The 27,212-nt window shown below is 33.9% G+C and overlaps 1 protein-coding gene across 3 annotated transcripts in view; it reads left to right on the forward strand.

Annotated features, from left to right (window-relative positions):
• The window catches only part of Gria4 (glutamate ionotropic receptor AMPA type subunit 4), a 354,313-nt gene that overhangs the window by 287,167 nt on the left and 39,934 nt on the right, over positions 1-27,212 (forward strand). For 2 of the 3 annotated variants that reach the window (XM_027930549.2, XM_027930548.2), the window contains exons 9-12: positions 7,979-8,089; positions 14,681-14,887; positions 21,173-21,543; positions 23,578-23,776. In XM_027930549.2, the coding sequence (XP_027786350.1) occupies positions 7,979-8,089; positions 14,681-14,887; positions 21,173-21,543; positions 23,578-23,776 (888 nt within the window). Of the gene's footprint in view, positions 1-7,978; positions 8,090-9,406; positions 9,440-14,680; positions 14,888-21,172; positions 21,544-23,577; positions 23,777-27,212 lie in introns of those variants that run through there. The other variant, XM_027930551.2, reaches the window with a different exon arrangement.

Consider the following 27,212-nt stretch of genomic DNA (forward strand, 5'->3'; position numbering starts at 1 on the left):
CTGTGCTGAGGTAAATTCTGGTATCGTATGTTCAGTGGTGTGACAAAGCTAAAACTACTAATTTATTATGCACTATTTATGTGATTTTTTTCCACAATGGAAGCAATATTTGGGGAAGGGCTTCAGAAAAAAAATTCCACAAAACATAACTCTACTGTGCAGGAAAGAACACAATTCAATAAAGAGACATAGCACCTCTGTATACCTTGTATGAAGTCACTAGAGTACAAAGTTTTAAAAACTAGTTCTAATGGGTGGTTGTATTTAGAACAGGATAGATGTTGAAATAAGCAAGTAGACAAATTCAAAAGAGCAAAGGAGAAAACAAGTGGAAGATAAGATTATGAGGATTATTATTATTGGGCTGAGTAGGAGAGCAAATCCCCAGTTGAGTTCAGGAAGGTACTGGTTTCAGGGTCTTGGATTTCAGAAGATAACTGTAGGTCCTAAGATATAACTAGATATCTTAAGATACATCAGCAGTTTTCCCAATATCAAAAAAAGTACTTTATACAATGGAACCATACAATCGTACCACAGTAATTAGTTGTAAGCATTTTATAGCTAACACATGTGATTTCTACTATTCCTTTTCTCTAGGCTTGGCTAGGATTTCAAGGGAAGAGATATTCAGTTTAACTTATCTAAAAACCCTGTGTCTAAAAATAAGTAAATATTTAGTAAAAATATTTACTAAAATAAGTAAATAAATAAATACTCTGGGTCAATACTTGGCTGTTTAAAATCTTTCCAAAATATATTTTCCTGCTTTAATAAAATAATAATAATACCTGTACTTTCTGAAATTCCTTTTAAGTCTCAAGGACTTGACCTGGTACTTTCAGAATTTACAAGAACAAGAACAAAACAACAAGAAGAACAAAAAATTGAGTATTATTATCTCCCTTTTTCTAAACAAGAAAATTATGTCCAAATACATTATGGTTACTTATGTAAAGCCTGTAAGAGAAAACAGAGAATTTTAATTCTCATTAGTCTGGTTCCAGAACCTTCTCACACCTTGTCTTATGTGGACCCTCATTTCCAGAAGTTTATCTTCTACTGAGATGGATATATGGTCCATGTGACAAAGAAACAAGGCATGTAGAATTTCTAAAAGGAAGAGCCACTTCCAGTTGGAGGGAAAGAGATGAAGGAAGGCTGCGTGGAGGAGAATTTCAATTTATCCATGAAGCTAGGGTTCAGGTAGGCAGACAAGGCAGAGGCAACAACCCGAGGAATGACTTAGAGACAGGGCAGTTGTGGTCATTCATGGAAACTGGCCAAGGCTTTCCAAGTTGTGTTTTGCTCCAGTGCATGGTGTTCAGTTTCATCTGTATCCATGTGAGGAGACACCTGGCATGGAAACCCCTCCAGCTTGTCGGCCTCTCGATGCATCTTCTTCTGTGCAGGTTGCCGCTGACACACATTGGGCTGGAGCTGTAGGTCAGATAGAGTGGAAGCTGGATGACAGGTGAGGAGCCTAGCTGTACCACCTCTAAGCTCCACAAGAAACTGCCCAAAGCAAAGGAAAAAGAAAGTCATGGGTTCCCACATCAATACCACTTTACCCACTCTGCTACCACACCACCAGCAACAAGAAAGGAAAAGGCCCATTTTCAGCAAAGTGTGAAAGAACCACTAGCTGTGGAGCAGACAGAGCACTCCAGAGGCCCCTAAAACCCTTGACCAAGGAATGGGAGAGGTAAGGTAGGCCACCTTCCCATCATGCACCAGATCTTGCAAAATTCACATAAAGCAGAAGCTTTTCAAAAGGCAAAAGACAACTCTATGCTTTTGTAAAGTAAGTACAGAAATTCAAATCATTCTCCATAAGAGAAACAATCATGGGGAAAGGAAGCAGGAAGTAGAGCAATAATATCAAGTGGTCTATATATTACTGAATCTTTTCATGGTTTATTGAACCATGATGGTAACAAGCATTAGGGTTTTTTGAGGAGAAAGTTAGAGTAAGTCAGGAGAGTAATGAACAGTACATCTTCACACCCAGCTGACATTCATCTAAGACTCTTTAAAGAACTGTGAAGTGTAAAATGGTGCAGATTCATCTGTCTTCCTTTACCTGTGGCAATGATCAACTTGGGCATTCTGTCAAGAATATTAAACTTAAAAATGAGCCACAGTGAGAAACACTATGCTGCTGAGACCAGGCAATATGTCTGCAAAGTGAGTGATCGTTCTTGTAAATTGAACACTTGCCAACCAGGGAGCAATCTTTGAAAATAGATCAGAGAGTCAACCCATCAGTTTGTCTGACTTCAATAACAGAAACACAGATTGAGAGTCTCATTAAGCTGAAGCCACAAAGCTCTTTCTAAGTCCAGGCCCCTACATGCAGTGGAATCTTCTTAACATTACAGTGACAGCCAGGGCTCCAGAGACAGTGTTCCAAGACCAGATTTAATTGTGAAACTTTGACTTATTGAGAGTAGGTTATATACCAGGCACTGTCATGGGAAATTGATGTGCATTCTTACATTTAAGCCTCATGATGACATGGAAATAAGATATATTTTTCTCATTTTACTAAAAAGACTCAGAGACACTAACCTACCCATGGATAGTCAGCTAGAAACAAGGGGAGCCAGAACAAAATTGCTATACCTCCTGAGACTACTCTCTTGACTGCTATGAAACATCAGTGCCAGTGCTAATAAGATTCTTTTTAGGGTTGGTGGGAGAATAAGCCAGATTTTTCGGGACAGCTCCAAGTTGCTCTCAAAGTAACCACCTTTAAATAGAACAGGGGTTCCTTACAGGAGGAACAGGGGCTTCCTCGATACAAACAAATCCCTCAGCTTTGGGCTCCAAACCCTCCAACAAATGCATGGACTTTCACCCACATGCTTTGTTCTGGTTATATTTGCACACAATTTACCTTTCAGAATCTAAAGAAGATAAGTATTTTTCTGGCATCCCTATTTAATGGATATTTAATCTGACACAAGTTTAGTGATTTAAATGCTTTCATATTTTTGCTCCAGTTTTACAAAACCACTTTTCATTATTTTCTTTCTCTAGCAAAAATAGCTATTTCCCTGTGTGATTAAATGAGACCAGGCAAGGGAAAAGTTCTTAGTTAAAAGTAAAATGTGTTGAAACTAACTAGAGGGAAACTCCACCTCCAATGAGGGTCTAGGTCCAAACTTTAAATTCCTTTCTTTAGGAAATAACCCCTATATGGGCTAACTTTTCCATAAATCCATGGCCTTCATGAAATCTACCATTAATTGAATGTATATCTCACAATGTGGCTTTGTGTGTGTGTGTGTGTGTGTGTGTGTGTGTGTGTGTGTGTGTGTTGCTGGGGATTGAACTCAGGCCCTTGGCATGCAAGGCAAACACTCTACCAACTGAGCTATATATATCACCAGCCCACAATGTGGCTTTTCACTAGAATTGCGTGTAAATAAAAAACAAGGTGACAAAATTTTGATTATTATTTTAATTTTGCAGCACTTTTGAATCATTTTTCTTTGAAGGGATCATTGCAAATACACAGGTTAAGTAAAAAATGTTAAGGTCTTGCCAATAATTGAATACTCTCCAAAATGTGCCCCAGATTTCTGTTTTTTTTTCCATGATGGGACTCATTAATAAAGAAAAATTATCTTTCCTGAAAATGGACTATTGTGATCTGTAGGGTGGCTGCACATTAATGAAGCACTAAACCGTAAAATCCATTTTCATGTCACACAACTGTCACGTGAGAAGGAGAATTAAGAGGAAGCAACTGGCATTTTTTTAAGTACACACAGGAGTTGAGTAAAGGGAGAGTCTCAAAGGCATACTTGTTTTTAAGTTGAAATTTTCATAGAATTGCTAAATAAATGTCAGCTAGAAATGGATCCACATGGACAATTGAAAACAATTGCTGAATGTAAATATACCATGATTTTGGGTCAAACCAAAAAGTATAGTTAGCCATGTTAATGGAAGTTCTTTCTCCTGTCCATTCTGTTACTGAATCACATACACAATACTTGTAGCACCTCTTGCTGACATGTTAGTGTTTGCCTTATTGTAATATGTTCCTGAATACTAACATGGCAGTTAAGAAACTTGGAGGAGGCAAGAGAGAGACTCCTCAAACATATTAGAACAAATAGTGAATGCAGATCAGTGAGCAAATACATGCATTTTACTGGGGGCTGGGGTTGTGGCTCAGCAGTAGAGCACTCGCCTAGCACATGTGGGGCATTGGGTTCGATCCTCAGCAACACATAAAAATAGAGTAAAGGTATTATGTCCAACTACAACTAAAACAAAGCAAATATTTAAAAAAAAAACAGCATCAGGAAATTCAAGAAGGAGGTTTGGAAGAATTAAATGAACACTATTTTTGGAAGTCTGTTTAGCATAAGAGTTAAGTATTTGGACTTGGTGTCATGTAGACCTTGGGTTTTTAATTCTGGCCTCACAAAAGCATAACCTTGTATGATTTGTTTAAAACCTTCTTAGATGAATCTTCATCTGTAAAATGCAGATATTTGGACCAACTTTTAGATTTTCTACATGTGTTAACTTTCAAATACCTATATTGCCAGGTGCACATATATTGGTATATGCCTGTAATCTTAATAACTTTGGGAGGCTGAAGGCAGGAGGATTACAATTTCAAGGCAAGCAACTTATCAAGACCCCATCTCAAAGTAAAATAAAAAAGGTCTGGTGATGGAGCTCAGTGGTATAACACTTGCCTAGCCAGGGCTAGGTCCTGGACTCAATCCCTAGTACCGGGAAGGAAGAAAAAAAAGCATACAAAAATAATCTTATTTTATACCTAGCAGACCCAAAAGGGTCTACAAAGAAACTATTAGAGCTAATAAATGAATTCAGCAAAGTGGCAGGATATAAAATCAACACGCATAAATCAAAGGCATTCCTGTATATCAGCGACAAATCCTCTGAAATGGAAATGAGGACAACCACTCCATTCATAATATCTTCAAAAAAAATAAAATACTTGGGAATCAACCTAACAAAAGAGGTGAAAGACTTATACAATGAAAACTACAGAACCCTAAAGAGAGAAATAGAAGAAGATCTTAGAAGATGGAAAAATATACCCTGTTCATGGATAGGCAGAACTAACATCATCAAAATGGCGATATTACCAAAAGTTCTCTATAGGTTTAATGCAATGCCAATCAAAATCCCAACGGCATTTCTTGTAGAAATAGAGAAAGCAATCATGAAATTCATATGGAAAAATAAACGACCCAGAAAAGCAAAAACAATGCTAAGCAGGAAGTGTGAATCAGGCGGTATAGCGATACCAGACTTCAAACTATACTACAGAGCAATAGTAACAAAAACAGCATGGTACTGGTACCAAAACAGGCGGGTGGACCAATGGTACAGAATAGAGGACACAGAAACCAATCCACAAAACTACAACTATCTTATATTTGATAAAGGGGCTAAAAGCATGCAATGGAGGAAGGATAGCATCTTCAACAAATGGTGCTGGGAAAACTGGAAATCCATATGCAACAAAATGAAACTGAATCCCTTTCTCTCGCCATGCACAAAAGTGAATTCAAAATGGATCAAGGAGCTTGATATCAAATCAGAGACACGCCGTCTGATAGAAGAAAAAGTTGGCTACGATCTACATACTGTGGGGTCGGGCTCCAAATTCCTCAATAGGACACCCATAGCACAAAAGTTAATAACTAGAATCAACAAATGGGACTTACTCAAACTAAAAAGTTTTTTCTCAGCAAAAGAAACAATAAGAGAGGTAAATAGAGAGCCTACATCCTGGGAACAAATCTTTACTCCTCACACTTCAGATAGAGCCCTAATATCCAGAGTATACAAAGAACTCAAAAAATTAGACAATAAGAGAACAAACAACCCAATCAACAAATGGGCCAAGGACCTGAACAGACACTTCTCAGAGGAGGACATACAATCAATCAACAAGTACATGAAAAAATGCTCACCATCTCTAGCAGTCAGAGAAATGCAAATCAAAACCACCCTAAGATACCATCTCACTCCAGTTAGATTGGCAGCCATTATGAAGTCAAACAACAACAAGTGCTGGCGAGGATGTGGGGAAAAGGGTACACTTGTACATTGCTGGTGGGACTGCAAATTGGTGCAGCCAATTTGGAAAGCAGTATGGAGATTTCTTGGAAAGCTGGGAATGGAGCCACCATTTGACCCAGCTATTCCCCTTCTCGGTCTATTCCCTAAAGACCTAAAAAGAGCATGCTACAGGGACACTGCTACATCGATGTTCATAGCAGCACAATTCACAACAGCAAGACTGTGGAACCAACCTAGATGCCCTTCAATAGATGAATGGATAAAAAAAAATGTGGCATTTATACACAATGGAGTATTACTCTGCATTAAAAAATGACAAAATCATAGAATTTGCAGGGAAATGGATGGCATTAGAGCAGATTATGCTAAGTGAAGCTAGCCAATCCCTAAAAAACAAATGCCAAATGTCTTCTTTGATATAAGGAGAGTAACTAAGAACAGAGTAGGGTCGAAGAGCATGAGAAGAAGATTAACATTAAACAGGGATGAGAGGTGGGAGGGAAAGGGAGAGAGAAGGGAAATTGCATGGAAATGGAAGGAGACCCTCAGAGTTATACAAAAGTACATACAAGAGGAAGTGAGGGGAAAGGGAAAAATAATACAAGGGGGACAAATGAATGTCAGTAGAGGGGGCAAAGAGAGAAGAGGGGAGGGGAGGGGAGGGGAGGGGAGGGGGGATAGTAGAGGATAGAAAAGGCAGCAGAACACAACAGACACTAGTATGGCAATATGTAAATCAATGGATGTGTAACTGATGTGATTCTGCAATCTGTATATGGGGTAAAAATGGGAGCTCATAACCCACTTGAATCAAAGTGTGAAATATGATATATCAAGAACTATGTAATGTTTTGAACAGCCAACAATAAAAAATTTTTTAAAAAAAATAATAATCTTAAATAGGGGCTGGGGATGTGGCTCAAGCGGTAGCGCGCTTGCCTGGCATGCGTGCGGCCCAGGTTCGATCCTCAGCACCACATACAAACAAAGATGTTGTGTTCGCTGAAAACTAAAAAAATAAATATTAAAAAATTCTCTCTCTTTCTCTCTCTCAAAAAAAGTAATCTTAAATATAAGCTTTGAAACTGTAAACATTATTCATTAATATTCATTTGTGATATAGTTAGCATTTCAAAAATGATATTATTATTATCTAGTGGTTAGATTGTAGCAAGACAAAGTCCATTTCTATGTTTTTTTTTTAAATAAACAAGTTTCTGCTGAGCATAGTAGCACATACTTTGTAATTGGGAGGCTGAGTCAGGAGGTTCTCACATTCAAGGACAGTTCCAACAACTTATCAAGACCTTCAGCAACTTAGTGAGAACCTATCTCAAAATTTAGGAAGGAAGGAAGGAAGGGAGGGAGGGAGGGATGAAGGAAGGAAGGAAGGAAGGAAGGAAGGAAGGAAGGAGGGAGATGGGATGTAGCTCAGTGGTAAAACATCCCTGGGTTCAATCCCCAGTACCAAATAAATGAATATACAAATAAACAAATATGAAATTTTCTTTTGCTTAAAAGGCTGGCTATTTCCTTTACTATACAACTTGTAGCTTTAATTTTAAGATCATATAAATCAATTTTAGGCTATGCCAGTCTATACCACTAGAAGAGAGAATCACCATAAATGGTGTTCCATCTAACTCATATGCCCTTTGGAACCAGCCCTTCCCAAATCTTGGCTACACCATGATAATAAGTTGTAAATATGTAATAAGGCAGTATCTTTAAAACCAAGAAAACCGGCTCATTATCAATTAACAAAACTTGCAAGCACTCCTTTTTATTTGCATTTTAAATTTGTTTGGGTTGCTTAGTTATTTATAGCACTCACTATCCCAAAGAAAGCTAGAGCCAACACTTCTCCATGTTTTCAAGTATTTTTTCTGTTTGGCAGGTTGGTTACTGGAATGATATGGACAAATTAGTCTTGATTCAGGATGTCCCTACTCTTGGCAATGACACAGCAGCCATTGAGAACAGAACAGTGGTTGTGACCACAATCATGGTAAGTTTTGGTGTATGCTTTGTGGTGTTCCGTTTTGTCCACAGGCAATATTAACTCCCCAACTAAAGTGAACAGGGAGGGCAGAAACTGAATCTTAGTGATGATGGGAGTGTTCTGACCCACCAAAATCTATCGAATAGGTTTGTCCTGAGCTTTGAGTCTTTTCTGTACTGTTATTTGTGTTATCTTTTGTTGCATTTATTGTTTTTGCAAAAGTGCTCGGATGTTAAAAAAAAAAAAAATGAGACTGTCAAAATCTAGTTGGAAATGTGTGAAGTGTTGAGACCCAAACACCAAACAGTGAACATGCAAAAGGCCAACTTCCAATCATAAAGATATCTGGGAGTAAACACCATATTATTATCGTCATTATGTTTCTTTAACATCAATGTAATAATAGTTAATAGTGTTTAAAATTATAATTTTTCAGGTAGTTTAATCATTGGATAATGATTTACATTGTCTGTTTATAACAGTAAAGATGTAAATGTAGAGATTTTAATGGGCATGTTTTATACAACGAATGTTTTAGTAATTGATTTTGTTTTGCATTTATTCTTAATGTGAACAGAGTTTTTTGCACTTATTATTTTTCTCATTGTCTAGTGAGAAATACACATATGAACTATTGGACTTCTAGGAATTAAGAAAAATGTGATTGCTTCATTTGCTCACATCATGAAATGAAAAAACACTCTAAATTTTAAGGCTATACTTTCCAAGAGATTCTTATGAAATTATCATTTAAATAATAGAATATGTTATGTACTTTTCTTTTCTAAAGTCAAACATGCTCATTAGAATCGATGGTGGTGAAAGGAGATCAACAATCAGTGACATTTCCTATCTAAAGCTATAACGTCTTCAGCTTACTGTCTCTTCAGGCAAAATATATCATCAATTATTTATGGAATCCCTACTCTAATAAAATGGAAGTGTTTTATATAACTTAGTTTATAGCTTACAGAATTTTAATTTTTAGCTTTAGGTTTTTAGTAATGTCACGCTTTTTCTAAAACTGACATTGAGGTCAAAGCATGAAAATTCCATAGAGAAGCGTTTACATGTTTCAATTAGCTACATCTGTGTTGGATCACCAGTTAGCAATTTAATGTAATCTGACAAACCCTGATTGGAAATTTATGATTTTAGTATACAAACCAACCAACTGCAGTGTTTGTGTATACCTTCTAATTTAATTGTGTAATATTTGCATGGGACTTGAAAAGCAATATATATTTATATTTCTTTTCCAAAAAAAAAAAAAAAGACACAGTAATGGAAAGTCATACTTCAGTACAGTCCTCCTCTTTTCAGCCTCTGATGAAGAATCCTATTTTAAGAAATTGATCAAGAAAGAAAAGAGTTCCACGCTGTTCGACCATTCCTAACTAAGGCTCCAGTCTTGTTCTACTGTGTAATAATTTAAGCTTATTTTTCATGTGGGAATCTTCTTGGATGACCAACTCTGGACTACCAGAAAACAATTTTAAAAAAAATTGTCTGTGACTTTTCTGAAAAAGAAAAGAAGAATAAATCCTCATCTTCCCCAAGAAAATATATGTCAAAAAAGAAATTACTTAGTGATATCACATATCAGTTCCCATCTCATGAAATGAGGTCCTTGTATACAAATGATGGAACTATACCACTCCTATTTCCAAGGGTAGATTTTCTAAAAGTAAAAATCTCTGAATTCCTGTGCTTGTTTTCTGAATATATGCAATTGTTTTCTTTAGAGATTTTTGAAAATTTTGCTTGTTTTTTTGTGAAATGAAATGTATTATTGTGCATTATAGATACAATGTAGAGAATCTCCTTTCCATCCCTTTTATTAAAAGGGTTGGATATAAAATTCTTAAAAACAAAATATTGGATTAATTTTGCAAGCATGGCTAGTTTTCAGGAAGCATGCTCTCAAAAAATTAGTAAAAGTCACTGAAAATCCAGTTGTTTTCTCTCTATATGAAGAATATTCTGTAAAATTATCTGTGGTTTGACAATGATGCCATCATTATTTTTGCTATCGAATAGTGTAATACTAGTATCTATCTTTTTTGTATGAATTGTAATCTTCATATAAATAATACCTCTGGTATTTGCAACTGAATAATCTTTCAGTAATTCAAAAATACATACTAGAATTCTTTCCCTGGAAGTGTTATTTTTATTTGCTTTTGTGGAAAATGGTAGCCCAGTACTTACGACAACTCTATCACCTCATTCATTTTGAAAGAAATATGATTCCATGTAGATTAATATTTATAACTGCATGTAATACTTCCCCAAGTTCAACTGAAAATACCCAATACAGATGAGTTCGCTGGTCATTGTAATATGTACAATACAGATCTCTAGATACAGAAGTCTGAGAATGAGCACTGGAAATCATCCATTTTGATCAAAATTGATATGATATTGCTGTTTTTACATTTGTCTTTTCTTCGTGTATGCTGTTATTTATATGTTGATACACTGTAATGATATATGCTATTGTTAAATAAAACTGATTGAGAAATTCCCAATATTCATTTACAAATATTTATTGAGCGTCTGCTGTGTGCTAGGCACAGTTATAGACCCCGGGGATATGTCAGAAAACAAACGGACAAAAATCTTGCACTCGGTGGAATTTATATCCTAGTAAGAAAAAGCAGATAAGAAACATAATCCATGATTATTATAGCTCTCATTCCTAAACAAAATGTGGTGTCACTTTTTATACTGCTAAAATTTTATTTTTCTTACAACAGTGTTATATATCTATAATGTGATCTTCATTTTAATGATGAGTTTATTTTACTTGAATATAACCATACTGAATATAGTATAGCTAAATCTAAATAGAAAATAAAATTGACACTATCATAATTTTTTATCTTTAAGTCTCATTAACTAGAAGTTTTATAAAATCTGTAGTATTATTGAACTGATGATGATACTGATTTAACTTTTTGCCTTCAAAGTAATCATTTATATAACAACCTAAGGAGGTCAAATCCAAATCTGTGCCACATTAAAAAAAAGAAGAAGAAAAGAAAAGAAAAAAAGGAAATGTAGAATATCCAACTGTGTTTCTCCTAATTAAGCTTTAAAAATGTCAAGTGCAAACTAAGATAAATACCAACATTTATTATGGAAATCGTTTTAATAAACTGACAATCACTAACAAGTAATTCATATAAAATAATTTCTAAGAAATTATTGTTCCATAGAGCACAGTACTTGATAATAAATAAGGAAGGTTACACTGTTTGAAAGGAAGAAGTTATATTTCACTCTCTGATCCTTCCATTGTGATTCAAAATTGAACACTTGGGGCTCAATAGGATTGATTTGCAGAGATACTTCACAAGTTCCTCTTAAGGGTTTTCTAGAATTCTTTTTTTGTTGTTGTTGTTATATTGAAAAGATTTGGTATTTTGTTCACCCCTAGTAACCCTAAAACATTGTAATAAATTTCCCCAGGATAGTGTGTTCTGAGAGAAACATGCAAACAACTCGTCATATTAGTGATGAGACGAATAGAGTTGGGAGTGTTGAGGATTTGCTTGCTACTCATATGGATTTGTCATGCAGGGAAAGCAAAATGAGCCACACTCAAAGAAACTGGGTAGAGTTGAGCAACATGGTAGACTTTGTGCAAGAAAAGCCTAGTTTTTCTCTCTTTGTTCTTCCCACCTCCTGGAGGGTGGTCATCTTGTTTCTTTTAAGCTATATGCATCATTCATTCTGAATCCCAGTCATTATTTATGGTCCTAGTTATGCAAAACATCTAGCTCAATTCACAATCAACATCTTCAATAAGCTGAAGATTTTTCTAGCCTTGGCTGGTGTGTTTGGCAGGAAAACAAAGACCTGCAGCACTTCCACCCCCCTCCAAAAATAAAATAAAATAAAAAAATGAAAGAAGATACTAAGTATTTCACTGATATATACATATGCCTTATTCAAAAGGGACAACCTAGCACTTGTCAGTTTTTACCTCCCTTTTTGAAGAACTAAATCAGAAGTTCTACTATAATTATTTTGCAATGAAATTCTTATTTAGGAAGTACTGATTTATTGAGTGCCTTCTATATGGCAGACACCATGAGGAGAAATGAAAGGTTTACATAGTTTTCTCAAAAGACAATATAAAATAAACAACTTCATTTGCTAAAAATACAGAAATAGTTTTCTTTATTCTTGTTACCTCTCTTGTTAAATCATATGAAATCTTAGTTGCACATCTTTTAATGGGTACGATAATAAATTTAAAATTTTCCAGATATTTCAAAATGTATGCCTAACTCCCACATTGGTTACTTGTTAGTTCTATTTCAGAAGAATGCTTAAATTCCCTCAGTCTTTTAACTTTTCCATCTGCAAAAAAGAAATGCCTACTTTAAAATGTCAATATAAAATGTTAATGAAAGAACATAATTAACCCATCATACTTGATACAGAGTAAGCACTAAATAAGCAAGAACTATTATCATTCTTAGTACTAAATTTCATTATTGCTCCTCACCCATTTACACTCTTTTACCCTTATTACAAAGAATTTAGAGTAATTTGATTAGAAGAGGGGGATATTTTATTATTTTATTTATTTTTATATTCCTAGGTCCCAGCAAATTGCGTGGCATACAATGGGTGTCTAATAAATGTCTGATTAAATAATAAATGTGCTGTTTTAATTAAGCAAAATTTTCACTATGTAGTAAAAAGACACTTTAGTAAAGTTGATTATTTGCTAGCCAGGAAAACTTCTATACAATATATGTACTTGAATGTAAAATATTTTACAAATATGTGCTCTTGCTTTTTTCTGCATTATCTTTCATATTTTGATTAGGTTATTATAAAAAAAGAGAAAACAAAAGAGTAGGCTTATAATAACTAAGATTTTATACCATATTTTAGAAATTGAAATGCTTTGTAGCAATTCACCAATCTCTATAATCACACTCATAATTTAGAAAATGCTTTAAATTTCAGAATATTTTCTGTAAGCTAATAATTTTCATTTTGAAGAAGAGAGAGTGCTTTAATTTTATAGGTGAATAAACTTTCTTTACCCAATTCCAGTTAGAATATTCATCAAATTCAAAGAATTAGGAGACCTCTGGGTCACTTGATAATGCCTATCAGGGTAGTATTTAATAAAATAGTATGAACAATTTCCCACTGTGTAATTATTTAGGGCATCTCTATGAGAAAATATCATGTAATTCACACATTTTATTATTTTTAAAATGGGCTTCAACATTTGCAAAGTACTTATAAGCAAATTCAGAATTAGTGTAGGACTACTATTTTATATAAAATAAATTGCCTTCTAATCCAGAGCTCAGCTTCCTTGACTGTGAATTTTCTAGGGAAAAAAGATTCTTAGGAACAATTAAAGTTATAATAAAATTTTATAAAATACAAATGCATTATATCAATAAATCTGTGGCCAAAAGTGGTCAGTCCTTATCTGCATATGATTAAAAAAGCTGAAGTGTGGGCTGAGGCTGGGGGTCAGCAGTAGCACACTTGCCTGGCATGTGTGAGGCACTGGGTTCGATTCTCAGCACCACATATAAATAAATAAAATAAAGGTCTATCAACAACTAAAAAAATATTTAAAAAAAAAAAAGCTGAAGTGTGACAGATCCCTATCTCATGTTCACCAGGCCTTAGGTGGCATTTGCAAAAACAAAATGCCTTTTGCTAACATGTCTCTTTAGTTAGGGCCTTTAAATGCTTCAGTTTAGGAGTATGTGTTTTAACTGAAACCTGTCCCATAATTATTAGCCACTGGTAAACTTCCACATTGTAAGGATGCTCCTATTTTCTAACTCACTCATAAAACTAAATAGAAATACCACTTGAAGTGTGTGTTCATCACAGCTGAAGGAAAATTATTAACTTTCAATAGGAACATATTTCATAATAGACTTAAAATGCATAGAGCACATGCATTTAAAGCCAAAATACTGGACAACTTTAGGAAAGTAAATTTAATGCAAATAACTAACTATGTAAAATTTTTTAAATTACTGATTTATTTCTACTTTGTGTATGACAAATGCCTGCTCTAAGAAAGATTATCTTACTAATTATTAGAAATCAAAGACAAATTATATAGGCCTCTTTCTAAAGGAAGTCACAGCTAAATATAGCTTTAAAAAAGTACAGAAGAATATTAAGACACATGACTTTGAATGAAGCTGACTACTCAATAGTCTCTAATTTCATGAGATATTTTGGGAATATAATTTCATTGCCAAAGAAGATAACTTAAGCTGCTCTATAGAGAATTAATAATGGACTTTTTTTTTATTACAGTCACAGTACTGGATATGTAATAATAATTCTGTGGAAAACTATTTTAAAGATTTACTTTTATTATCCAATGTAAAGCAATTTAATATAACCCTAAGCATATTTATGTATTCATCTGTTTTATTTATTAATTTCTGACCACTCAAAATCACATGTGTAACAGTGCTGAATATACTATTTATGTCAAATTCTGAAAATTATGTAAAGGCAAATTACATAAAGGTTTTCAAATGTTTTTATAATTTCTCCTTTACAGTTTCGCTTCTCTCATTATAGGAATCCCCCTATGTTATGTACAAGAAAAATCACGAAATGTTTGAAGGAAATGACAAGTATGAAGGATACTGTGTAGATTTGGCATCTGAAATTGCAAAACATATTGGTATCAAGTATAAAATTGCCATTGTCCCTGATGGAAAATATGGAGCAAGGGATGCAGACACAAAAATCTGGAATGGGATGGTAGGAGAACTTGTTTACGGGGTAAGCAAATCAATTTATTGAAGAATTTACTTACATGGCCTGAAATTACTTTTCACTTGGGCACATATCAATTTTCAAATGTCTATTACTATTTTATTAAGTTTAGAGTGATGTTTCAAGAGGCATAATGTTATTCAATAATTTCCCCATTTCAGTAAAAATGTGATTTCCAAATTATTAAACTGATGTTTGATAGCTTCAAAATCAGAAAAAAAGGGGGGTAGGAATTCAGGGAAAAAAACAAAAGCATTTGCTTCAGGATCTGTCTTGAGGATACCCTTAAGCTTGAGACTGGTATACTAGAGAACCTTAGACCTACAAAGCAAATCCATTCAAAGTCTGTCATTTGATAATTACAAGAGCAGACTTCCTTCAATGGTATAAAGTTGGTCATTATTTTACCTAGTTATTTGTATCCTTGTTGTTTGTGATTACTCATTAGTAGCTTTAAAGTAACTGATGAAGCAATCACTACACTGCTTTAGTTTCTATAAAATATTCATCAACCATGCAAAATTCTCCCAATTTTGCAGAAACACAGTATATTTAAACTTTATATAATGCCATCTTTTTTTTCACACTAGTATACAGAGCAAAATACAAAAGCTAGAATTTTTCCTGAAGTGAGCTTCCCACAAAGTGCACCATTCCCTTCCCTGGAGTGTGTCAGACATCTAGTGTATATATTGATAGCTGAGGACAAACATAGCGCCGACATTCGTGCCTGAATGAACAAGATCAGGATCATTCTCTTTGGCTACCACTGCAGTGTCAAAATCAAACTGGCAGTTATCAAATGCTAGTGGTGCTATGATATTTCAAAAGTCCAGAATCCAAAACTGTAGCTTACAGTCAGCTCTATTCATTCAGTAATCAATAAAAGTAACATACACTTGAAATATATTCTGAAATTTTATAAGAGCCAATTCATAATTCACAGATCTCATTTTCAAAGTATACTCTATCTGATTAATCCTCATAAGACTCCTTTGAAATGAAAAATGACACAGAGTGTAAAAAGAGTAAAGATAGAAAGATTTAGAACATTACTGAAGTCTACAGAGGGACTCACTTTTCCAACCAGAACTGCAATTCAATAGTTTCATGATTCTGTATCCTGCTTTTCAGACCATGAAGCAATGACCATTTTCTGTACAGCACAGTACAGCAGGTACAACCTCAGCAGAAAGAGGAAATTGTTTGACATTATAAAGCAATCAGTTTTATATCCATGAGAAAAGAACTGCTGACTGCTTAAGTGGCCCTAAATGAGGGAGAAAATGCAGTTTACAAAAAGCAAGACACATTTTACCACAGGATTCCTGGACAGTTCATATTGAGTTTTAAGTTCCAGGGAAAATGGACTCCTAACATAAAGATTCTTTGGTTAATATTTTAAACTTTTGTTACAGTAAGCAACTTTTAGACAAGGACCTTATCCAAGTTGCCAAAACTACAGTGTGGTATCCTTTATCTGAATTACTTGTGATCAGAAGGCTTTTAAAATTTTTATTTCTTTCAGATTTAGGGATATTCACATACACATAATGAGATACCTGGAGGCACAAATCTGAAACACAAAATTAATTTATGGTTCATATAAACCTATACACATAGCTTGAGGGTAATTTCATGAAATATTTTAAAATAATGTTATGCATGAAACAGAGTTTCTATATGTGAAACCATATGTTGACTCTAACCTATCACATGAGGACAGATATAGAATTTTGCATTTGTGGTATTATGTTGGCAATCAAAAAAATTTTGGATTTTAGAGCATTTAGATTTGTAGCATTTTAGCAGACTACAGATTTTCAGATTAGGGATGTTCAACATGGGCAGTAAATCAATTCCTTCAGAAAACACTACTGAGTATTTTATCTAAAAAAAAAAAATCATACTTGGATTACTAATTAACTGTGGATCCACTAGCTGAGTTACTTTCTAGGGCATTTGTTACACAAATTACATCTATCCTGTAATGTTCCCCCAGCCACTGAGCATCACAGGACCACCTCTTGGCAAGGGTTTTGACCAAATTTTATTCGGGGGCAATTGTTTAAATAATGAAAACAAATGATATGAAGATAATAGCATAATTAACACCAAAAAACACATCAGTAATACATGTCACATTAACAAAAAGTTCCAAAGCCATCCAGTTCTCAGAGAGAGAAAAGTTTAACATAATAGGTATTAATAATGTCATCCTATTTTTTCAGCTAACCTGTGTTTGAAGACCTCAATCTTTGCCACTTGAGTTGCCCGCAGTTGTCCCAAAAGGAATCTTTTTTCCATGTCTCTTCAACTTTCCACAGGTGTTATACTTTCTTTTCTGATGTCTACAAAATCCTTCCTTGCTTCTCAGATTTCTTTTTTCTTTTTTACTGCTAACACAAACATGATTATCCACTTTACAGAGTTCCAGGTAAAACTCAATCTTTTCTCTTTTTCTAGACAAAGCCTGTTAGACTGCTGAATTATTTACTTTGAATCAATTTTTTTTCACTTGCTCTTTTCCAACTTTGCTACTATAACTGTATGAACAGATTTCTTGCTTGTGAACACACATCTGAGACACAACACCCCACCACACAGAGGCCCAGGAGCTCAGAGCCTCTCTTACATTTTTAGATCCTGCCTGTATATCAAGTTCACTCAGATTTCCTGTGATGTGCTGCTGCCCTAGGGTGCCTTCTACTGGGCCCTGCCATACTGTGTGTGTGTGAATATATATATGTGTGTGTGTGTGTGTGTGTGTGTGTGTGTGTGTGTGTTTAAGGAAATATTTCTCAAAACACAAACTATGGACCACTAGCATCACAGTTACCTATGGCATGTAAAGATTGTTCTATTTTACTACTGCATGAAAATGTTGATTCATGAGCCTCACCCCTCTCTCATCCAGAGATGTTCAAGAATACAAATCTTCCCAACTACTAAAAGAGACATATTACATACTATCTTTTGGGCATCACCGAGAGGTCATAGGACAAGGCAGACACACATCCCCAATGTTATTAGAGAAAGCCTATTTATGTCTTCTTAACTGGTCTTTTTCAGAACTCCCATAAATCTCAGGCTTCAAAAATATGTCTTTTATTGGAATTTGTTCTCACCACCTTCATCCAATGTTCACCTTCAGTTGCATCTATTTTTGTATGCTGAAAACACCTTAATTTCTGTTTACATTTCTTTTGTTTTAAGGTTTCTTGTGCCACCAGTGATAATGTGTAAATTAAAACATTCTAGAAGATGCTACATAGAACAAAGTATGTTTAAAGTGACATTTCACATCAGTGAATGGATGCAAACATTATTCTTTCATTCCTTTTGGGACAGCAGAACAACCAATTGGAAAATTAGTAATTCTGTAACACTTCATCATGGAATATACCAAAATAAATTATAAACTTACTATAAATACTAGAAAAAATAATATTGATATGAGAAAGATTTTTCTAAAGTATGAAACAAAGGCTGCTAACCCAAAAAGATAATTTTATGTAGCTACAACGAATTTAAAACATATATATTGTGGAAAAACACCATTAACTAAGTTGTGAAAACAAAACAATATATAGAAACATATACAGAAAATAAAAGTTAACATTTTATCAATTTAAAACCACATATAGCTGGGTGTGGTGACACACACAGGCCTGTAATCCCAGCAACTTGAGAGGCTAAGGCAGGAGGATCATAAGTTCAAAGCCAGCCTCAGCAACTTAGTGATACCTTGTCTCAAAATAAAAAATAAAAAGGACTGGTACTGGGGCTGGGGTTGTGGCTCAGCGGTAGAGCACTCGACTAGCATCACAAAAATAAATAAATAAATAAATAAATAAAATAAAGTTGTGTCCAACTACAATGAAAAGAAATAGTTTTTAAAAAGGACTGGTGCTGTGCCTCCGTGGTTATGCACCCCTGGCTCAATCATCAGTACTACAAAAACAAAGAATAAAACCACTCTTAAATTGGAAAGTAAAAATCAATACTCTATATGAAAAAAATGGGGCCAGATTCTGATAGTTAATGAATAAAAGAGGTGAAAGTAGCCATTTTTTATTAAAAAATCCAAATCAGAACAATGAAATTTAATTTTTCACAAAGAAAACAGATAATGATAAATAAGATTAAAGAACAACAAGAGATGTTCAAGGCTATATGTGCTTTTCACATAGTGCTGGTGCCAGTAGAAATCTGCATTGTTTTTCTGAAGAAAAGTAAAGTAAAATATATCATGAGCATTAAAAAGGTCATTGTTGTTTGGACTAACAATTTCCTATGGAAACTGGATTGGTTTTTCATTCATTTGTTTGCTTTTGGGTTTTGCAGTACTGGGAACTGAATTCAGGGCTTGGCAAGTGCTTTACTGCTGTGCTACCCCTCAAACCATAGAAATTTATTTTAAATAGTAAGATGTATGTGAGGATTTGCCTTTAAACATATCTGCAGTCACTGTTTTAAATTACATAAAAGTAAAATAAATAAATAAATAAATTCCATGATATGAGTGTTTGAATAAAATTTTATATTTTCATTTAATAAAATATTTGCAAGCATTAAAACTTATTTATAATTTGGGAGCTGAAGTGGAAAAGTGTTAGTCATATTCTTTGGAAAGAGAAAAGAAATTATAAAGCATAATGTTCTGTAGTATCAAATATTTTAAAAAAGAAAAAAATATTTGTAGAGCAAAGTCTAGTAAGGTATATTGTAAGATAAAAAAGAGTGATAGGAATAAGATAATTTTCTAATTTTCTATCTGTTTTTATATACTAATTTTTATAGCCAGTTCATATGTTACTTGTTTAAGAAAAATTACATATATCTTACTATAGAAAAAATGATAGCTTTCCTTAATATTCTGGCTCTTGCATATTGTGAGCATTTGTGATGAGATTGAAGTTCAATCCCACATGAAGATATATATGGCCAGTTCCTGGTCTCCCAGCAGAGAGCATCACTACAAGTGCCTTACCCAGACTCCCATCCCACTGGCTTTTGTATGGAACTGAGGTCACTGCATCAAACCAGGAGCTTGGAATGTACAGGAGTTAATGTAAGAGTGGCAGCCTATAAGTAGCAGCTTGTGTCTGGCTGTTTCTGACTCTATTTTTATGTCAGATATTTTCTTTTTAAAAGAAGTAATCAAAATTGCTTTTCGGCTAGATCATGTAACTGCTTGTTTTTTACACCATATTTCACATAGTTTGATTTTAGAGGGGGCAGGATTTAATTTTGTTTGATTATTTTATTTTATTGATTTTAGAGGCAGCTTGGGCCCCAGAGCTGCCATAATGTGTGAAACCCTCAGGCTGAGTCTTAGTCCCATCATCTACAAGACAACAATAAACACAAGATTGTTGGGAAGACTAAATGAGCAGTTTAAAACATTTAAATGAGCATCAGATACACAATCTCTTAATAAATGCCATTATTAATGGTTTTAATATATAATACAATAAACCCAATAAGGTAAACAGGCAAAAAAAAATGTCCTCATTTTAGAGACACAGAAACAGGCTCAAAATTTTGTTCAGAATCACAGAACTCTGAAAAGGAAGTTGGTGTCTTATGATCATAATATCTGAGAATTGAAACTTTGTTCCAAAATTATTTTTTTAATTGGAAGTAGAAAATAAAGTATGTGAATAGCAAGAAATAAATGCCAGTTTCCAGATTTTTGTGCGTGCTCTTAATTGGAAAATATTGTCAAACAATGGGTTTTCTTTTTATCATACAAACACAGACTTTATGACTGGTTTTCTCAGAGTTGGTAAGAAATAAGAACAGACTATTTGAAATTTGCAATTCATAAACTTAAGGGCTGGCCACGGAATGAATCAGTGGCAACATTCCAAGTGCAACAGAAAAGGCAGCAGCATAGCACATTCCTGGCCAAGAATTCCGAAATTCAGCCATACGGAAAGACTATTACTTCTCTAATGCTGCACTGTCCCAGTTCTTTAAAGACTAATAGCAGTAACTGGAGTTCAAGTTACTTTTGCTTATTTACTCTTTCTGTTTCTCATCCTTTTATCTAACTGCCAGCACCAATTAAAATGTTTCATGGAATTTAAGTAATATCTTATGGAAACAAATTACTATTGATATTTATTCCTATATCTAGGATCATTTGTTGTTGATACTAAAAAAAGAAGAAAGAAAGAAATTAGAATGAGTGCATGACTAGTTACCTTTGAATGAATCACCCCAGAGCTGATTGCTTATGAAATTCATTAACCTGTATGTTTCCATGTGTCTTTTCTCTTATAGAAAGCAGAGATTGCTATTGCCCCTCTGACAATCACTTTGGTACGAGAGGAGGTCATTGACTTCTCTAAGCCCTTCATGAGTTTGGGTATATCTATCATGATCAAAAAGCCTCAGAAATCTAAACCAGGAGTGTTTTCCTTCTTGGATCCTCTGGCCTATGAGATTTGGATGTGCATAGTCTTTGCCTACATTGGTGTCAGCGTGGTCTTGTTCCTAGTTAGTAGATTTAGTCCGTATGAGTGGCACACAGAAGAGCCAGAGGATGGAAAAGAAGGACCCAGCGACCAGCCTCCCAATGAGTTTGGCATCTTTAACAGCCTCTGGTTTTCCCTGGGTGCTTTCATGCAGCAAGGATGTGACATCTCACCCAGGTTAGTTTCAAAACTCACATTCTCCACTAATTTCCAAGTAATTCCAAATGTTGTACGGAGTATCTCTCTGAGTTCTTTTCCTGGCTGCACAGCATTATTTGAAATTCAGGGAAAAAAATTCAATTCCCAAATTAATATAAATATATTCATAGATCAAGTTTACCAATAGAAAAGTAACTATGAAACGTGTAGGAACTCTTGAAAATCATTTTGTATCAATATTTCACTCACTCTTTTGACAGAAGGAAACTGAAATAGAACTCCTTTTCATTGTGTATCCTTTTCAAAAACAAATGTTGCTTTTACTGTTCATCATTAAAAAATTAATGTTGCATTTGATATTCAACCCCACTAGTTTAATGGAAATTTCTGCCGTAGAGTTTCCTAAAATTTCAGTCAATATGCTTTGTACCAGAGATTGTTTTACATAACAACACATAAATAAGCTCAGCAGTAGGAGAAAAAATAACCATTTAGGCACAGGACTATGGTACCCTTCCTTTTTCTAACATTTAGACATTTCTCAGTTACTGTGTTCACCAAAAACAAAGCTTGTGAATTTAATTGACTGTTTACTAGCACTATACACATACACAGAGAGAGAGACAGAAAGAAATAGGGAAATACATTCTTTTATATAAATTTCTCAAAAAAGCATTTTAACCACAATGTAATTGGTATTCCTAAGACCCAGGAAAACTATAAATGCTTAATTTCCAGTAACATAGAAATCTAAATTAGTAACTTTCAATTAATGAAAAGAGAAAGAATTAAAGTAAATCAAGTAGTGTGTTTTTAAAAAGACAAGGTAAAGCAAACATTAAGTTAAAACCAGTAAAATATATATATACATATACATATATGTATATATATATATATAAATATATATATATACATACATACACACACACACACACACACACACACACACATAGTGAAGTCAACCCAAGGGTGTTTTACTATTGAGTTACATCCCCAGTCCCTTTTATTTTTAATTTTGAGACAGGGTCTCTCTAAGTCACCTAGGATGGCTTCAAACTTACAATCCTCATGCCTCAGCCTCCCAGTTGCTGGGATGACAGGCATGCACAGTTGGTGCCCAGCAACATTTTTATAATGACGAGTAATAAGGGAGCACTTTAAAGTTACCAATTCCATGGAAAATATGAAACGATACTTCACATTTCATGTTTAACATGAAACATGTTTAAAAACTGTTTTCCACAAGAATTTTAAATAGTTTACTGATCCCCATGAGTGAAATAAATTGTGTGTATTCCCTGGATTTCTGGTTCATCCCATTTTAACTTTTCCTCTGCATTCACACTCACCTATACATCCTTGATAACCAGAGAAAAGGTGAAGGGAGAAAATGTTCATACCGGTATGGAAAGATATTTTAGGACATGGCTTATCCTCCACTTGGCTCAGAATTGGAATGCCAAATGAAAAGCTATCCTCAACTATGATCATCAATTTGAGACCAATTCTAGGCTCTCCTCTGGTCTAGCCTCACCTTAGCCTGTGTTCCATCCGTCCTTGCCAGGCTCTGATGGAAGGTAAACACAAGGTCTGTATCTATGACTTTATCAAATCTAAGATCCCATCATTGTCCAGATGTATTGCTGTTTTATGTACCATTAAGAGAGTAACAACATTACCAAATAAACTATGATACTATATTTTATCTCATCAACCTTAGCCTAATTTCAGAAGTGATAAAATTTAAGGGACATAAGGTATTAGTGGGTTTATGCATGTATTTCTCTTCTTTATTTAAAGGAACTCCATTAATTCCACTTTTCTGTCAATGAAATGACAAATAGGAAATTTTTTCCATATTTCCAGAGGCACTTGTATATTAAGATACAAAATATAAGATTATACAGAAACACTAGAATCATTCTTGAATAGACTATCAGAAAATAAAATGATACTTGCAATTGTTATTTGTAAATAGGCTCAGTGACTTGAGGGTGTTTCTTCTATGTTGGTTGGAGAAAGAAAAACATGAATTACCTTATCCATGTTTAGATCCCTCTCAGGTCGAATCGTTGGAGGTGTTTGGTGGTTCTTTACACTCATCATTATATCATCTTATACTGCTAACCTGGCTGCTTTTCTGACTGTTGAGCGAATGGTCTCCCCAATAGAAAGTGCAGAAGACCTGGCCAAACAAACAGAAATTGCCTATGGAACTCTGGATTCAGGGTCAACAAAAGAATTCTTCAGAGTAAGTTAAGAAAAAAAATAAAAATAAAAACCAACAATGACAAATCACATGTTCCTCATTTTGAAATTCAGGCATTCCCTTAATAATTATATTATTGATTTAGTTATTATAGAGTCTGCACACACAATGGTAACAACTGTGTTTAATGCTAATACTTCTTGAATTTTTAATTAATTTAATTTGTAAAACCAAATTGATTTTTTCACATTGCAAGAGGAACCCTAAGACATATCAGTGAAAAGGTAACTAAAGCAACTTTATAGAATAATTTATTCAAAACTTTCCAATGTTGGTAATGCTGTGATAATTTGTTGGATTGGAAAAGATTGGATTTCTGTACATTTTTGCACTAAGAGCCTAAAAATGAAAGCAAGCTTTACTTTCAAAGGAAACATTTAACTTGCTGCATTTGAACCTGAAAACCTTATTTGCAGATTATACAACTTTTATGAGTTTCATTATTCTGTAATATATTCTGTAACAATGGGTTTCAAAGTAATGTATGTTTTCTCACAAAATATTAATAGCAAGATCTTATTAAGTTCAAGGTCCTTCTGTAAGACATTGTATGATGTTTAGTTTGTGCAGACTTCTCTGCTTGCAGATAACAATTTTCAAACTTATACAATTGTTTTACATGTATAGATATGATTCCTTGAGTTTTCTATCAGTATAACCAAGTTTTATTGTTGCTGCTGTTTGTAGATATTTGGTTCATTATGTGGTTCAATTATTTGATCAGTGTATCCTCTTTTTATTCTGGTTCCACTTAAATCCAGAGATATACTTGATAATGTCTGATCACTAAGAAGAGTTTTTTTGTGACTTCAGAACAGAAAAAAAAAAATAGCCAGACTGAAATTTTCACAAATATTGAACTAGGTAATATAGAACACATTTTGTATTTAATATCTATTGTTCAAAGACTAGAATTTTAATAATATTTAATAGTTTGGAAGACATATATTTCATTATTTTTAAGTTTTAATGATAGCTCATTATTCATGCTTATATACAACATTTGACATATTACATTTCATTTCATATATTAATATTTAAAATATTCTCACTCAGCTTGTAAAATTAAAATGAAATGAACTATTCTTTAAGACAGTTTTAAGTTTCATGTACTTGAATTTCAGTTAAGTGCCTTTTCAAAAAAGATTTGATAATGATATCCTAAGATACTACGAATGTTTACATAAAATTAAATCAGGAACAAATCACTCAAAAACTCAGTCAAACACATCTTTGGGCATCTTTTTAAAGAAATCAATGAACAACATGATTTTCAATGATTTAAAGCATTGTTAATAGATATAACTTAAAAAGTAGTGGAAAAGTATTTGTAGATTTTTCTAAAACTCAAGTAATTGTCATGATGGCAGGTTTTACTAACAATAGCCTATGAATAAGATTAATTGACCAAACCTTTCTTTTAACTTAGTAATCATGTCCCCACTACTAAAGCTTAATAGAAACATGCTACCTCAATGCATTTTAGCATAATTTTAGTATCTTGCAGAAAGTCTGTCAGTTTAAAACTGCTTCTACAGAAAAGTAAGTGGGTAAAATTTACTGGCTTTGCCTAGAACCAATTCTGTGTATATATCAAAATAGAATTCAAGTTTTTGCTGTCACTTGCATTTTACTGAAAAGTGATGGCTGATTGTCATTTAAATAAAGAAAATATTTGCGGGCTCATCATTCTGCCTTGAGTGATAATGTAAAAAGAATTGTCACATTGATTTCCTGAAAATTTCTCACAAATAACACATTATAAAGCTCTTTAACAACAAGCCCAGTTAAAATATGTATTTATAACCTTTACACAATTTAAAAGCATTGCTCAAATTCTCAAGAGTGGGGAAGTGGACAAGAGAATATATTGATCAGAAGTGTGGGGCTACAGAACATGTCTTCCAAGTTCAGAGTCTTTCCATGCAAGCTGGGCAAGCACTATGCCTTGTTTCCTTTCTCTCTCCACAACTTCAGTTTTAAAATTGGGGGAAAAAATTTATAAGCATAGGTATTTATTGCTGTAGAGCACTCTGAATCCCAATGGAACAAAATAATATTTTCCCTGGGTAGCACACTTTCAAGAATGCATAAATTGGAGTTTTCTTGTAAAATTGTCATTCATTTCCTACCTTGTTTGCCTCCTTCCTTTCTTTTTTGCAATGACCTGGTTTCAATAAATGATTTGTCTGATGGGTGGAAGAAACGGAATGTGAAGGGTATTTTTGTACCTGTCAAAAATATCTTCACCTAGGAACCCAGTAATGGCATATCTATCAGCCCCACTAAGCTGCCTCGGGCAGTGACCTATACTCAACACTTCAAAAAAAGTTGCAGTTATAATCAACTGAAAAAAGAATTAGGCCATGTCAAGGTGACATTGAATTAATATGTTATCTTATCTTGTTTTTGCCCCATTATGACACTTAATATGTTTCATGTTCTCTGCACCTTTTTAAGCACAAACACAGAGACATTAGAAGAACATCTGTACTTGTCGCTTACTGGTAATTTTGCTGTTTAGACGCTTGCATATTACACACCTGATTCAAGCATACTGGTTTTCATTTCAATTCAGATATTGTCTTCTGCAATCATGAATGCATAAGTGGGGTAGATTACTATCTCAAGATTTATAATGTTATCAAATTACTACTGATGAGCTATCACTAGAATACCAGTCTTGCTGCATAAGCTACAAGAAGGGGAAAGCAATCCACCTGATAGAAACGTGACCATTAACTGTAATGCATTATATTTATACATATTTTCTATTAAAATAAGGTATGGAAAAATATTTTTATTTATCTATTTTTGTACCAGGGATTTAAACCAGAGGCTCTCAATCCCTAAGCCATATCCCCAGCACTTTTTATTTTTTATTTTGAGACAGGGTCTCTCTCAGTTGCTTAGGGCCTTGGTAAGTTGCTGAGACTGGCTTTGAACTTTCAATCCTTCTGCCTCAGTCTCCCAAGCCACTGAGATTACAAATGTACCAAGCAAAAAACACTTAATTTTTGAGAAATTAAAAGGATAGCACATTTTTTAAACTCCAAGAATTGTTTTAAACAATAAAATAATGCTTTAAATCAGATAGCTTCCTAAGTATTTTTTACAATAGTGATGAGACAAATAGACCCAAGCTTAATTTCCTAATTACAAAAAAAAAAAAAAAAACTCTCAAATTATCTTTGCTTATTACCTAACAGCATATTTACTCCCCATGCCTGACCTTAAAGTACATGCTACAGTGGAAAATTTAAGTAAATTAAAAGTTCCATTTTCATTGTATTTATGAGCTTACTGAGTCTGCAAAAATTTCCTCATCTTAGCCTTTCTCATCAAATTTATAAATATTTGCTTGTTTTAACCCTGCAACAAACATTCTCTTTCAGTCACAAAAAAAGCAGTGTGATGC

Source organism: Marmota flaviventris, chromosome 9 (assembly GCF_047511675.1).
Source record: "Marmota flaviventris isolate mMarFla1 chromosome 9, mMarFla1.hap1, whole genome shotgun sequence".
NCBI lineage: Eukaryota > Metazoa > Chordata > Mammalia > Rodentia > Sciuridae > Marmota > Marmota flaviventris.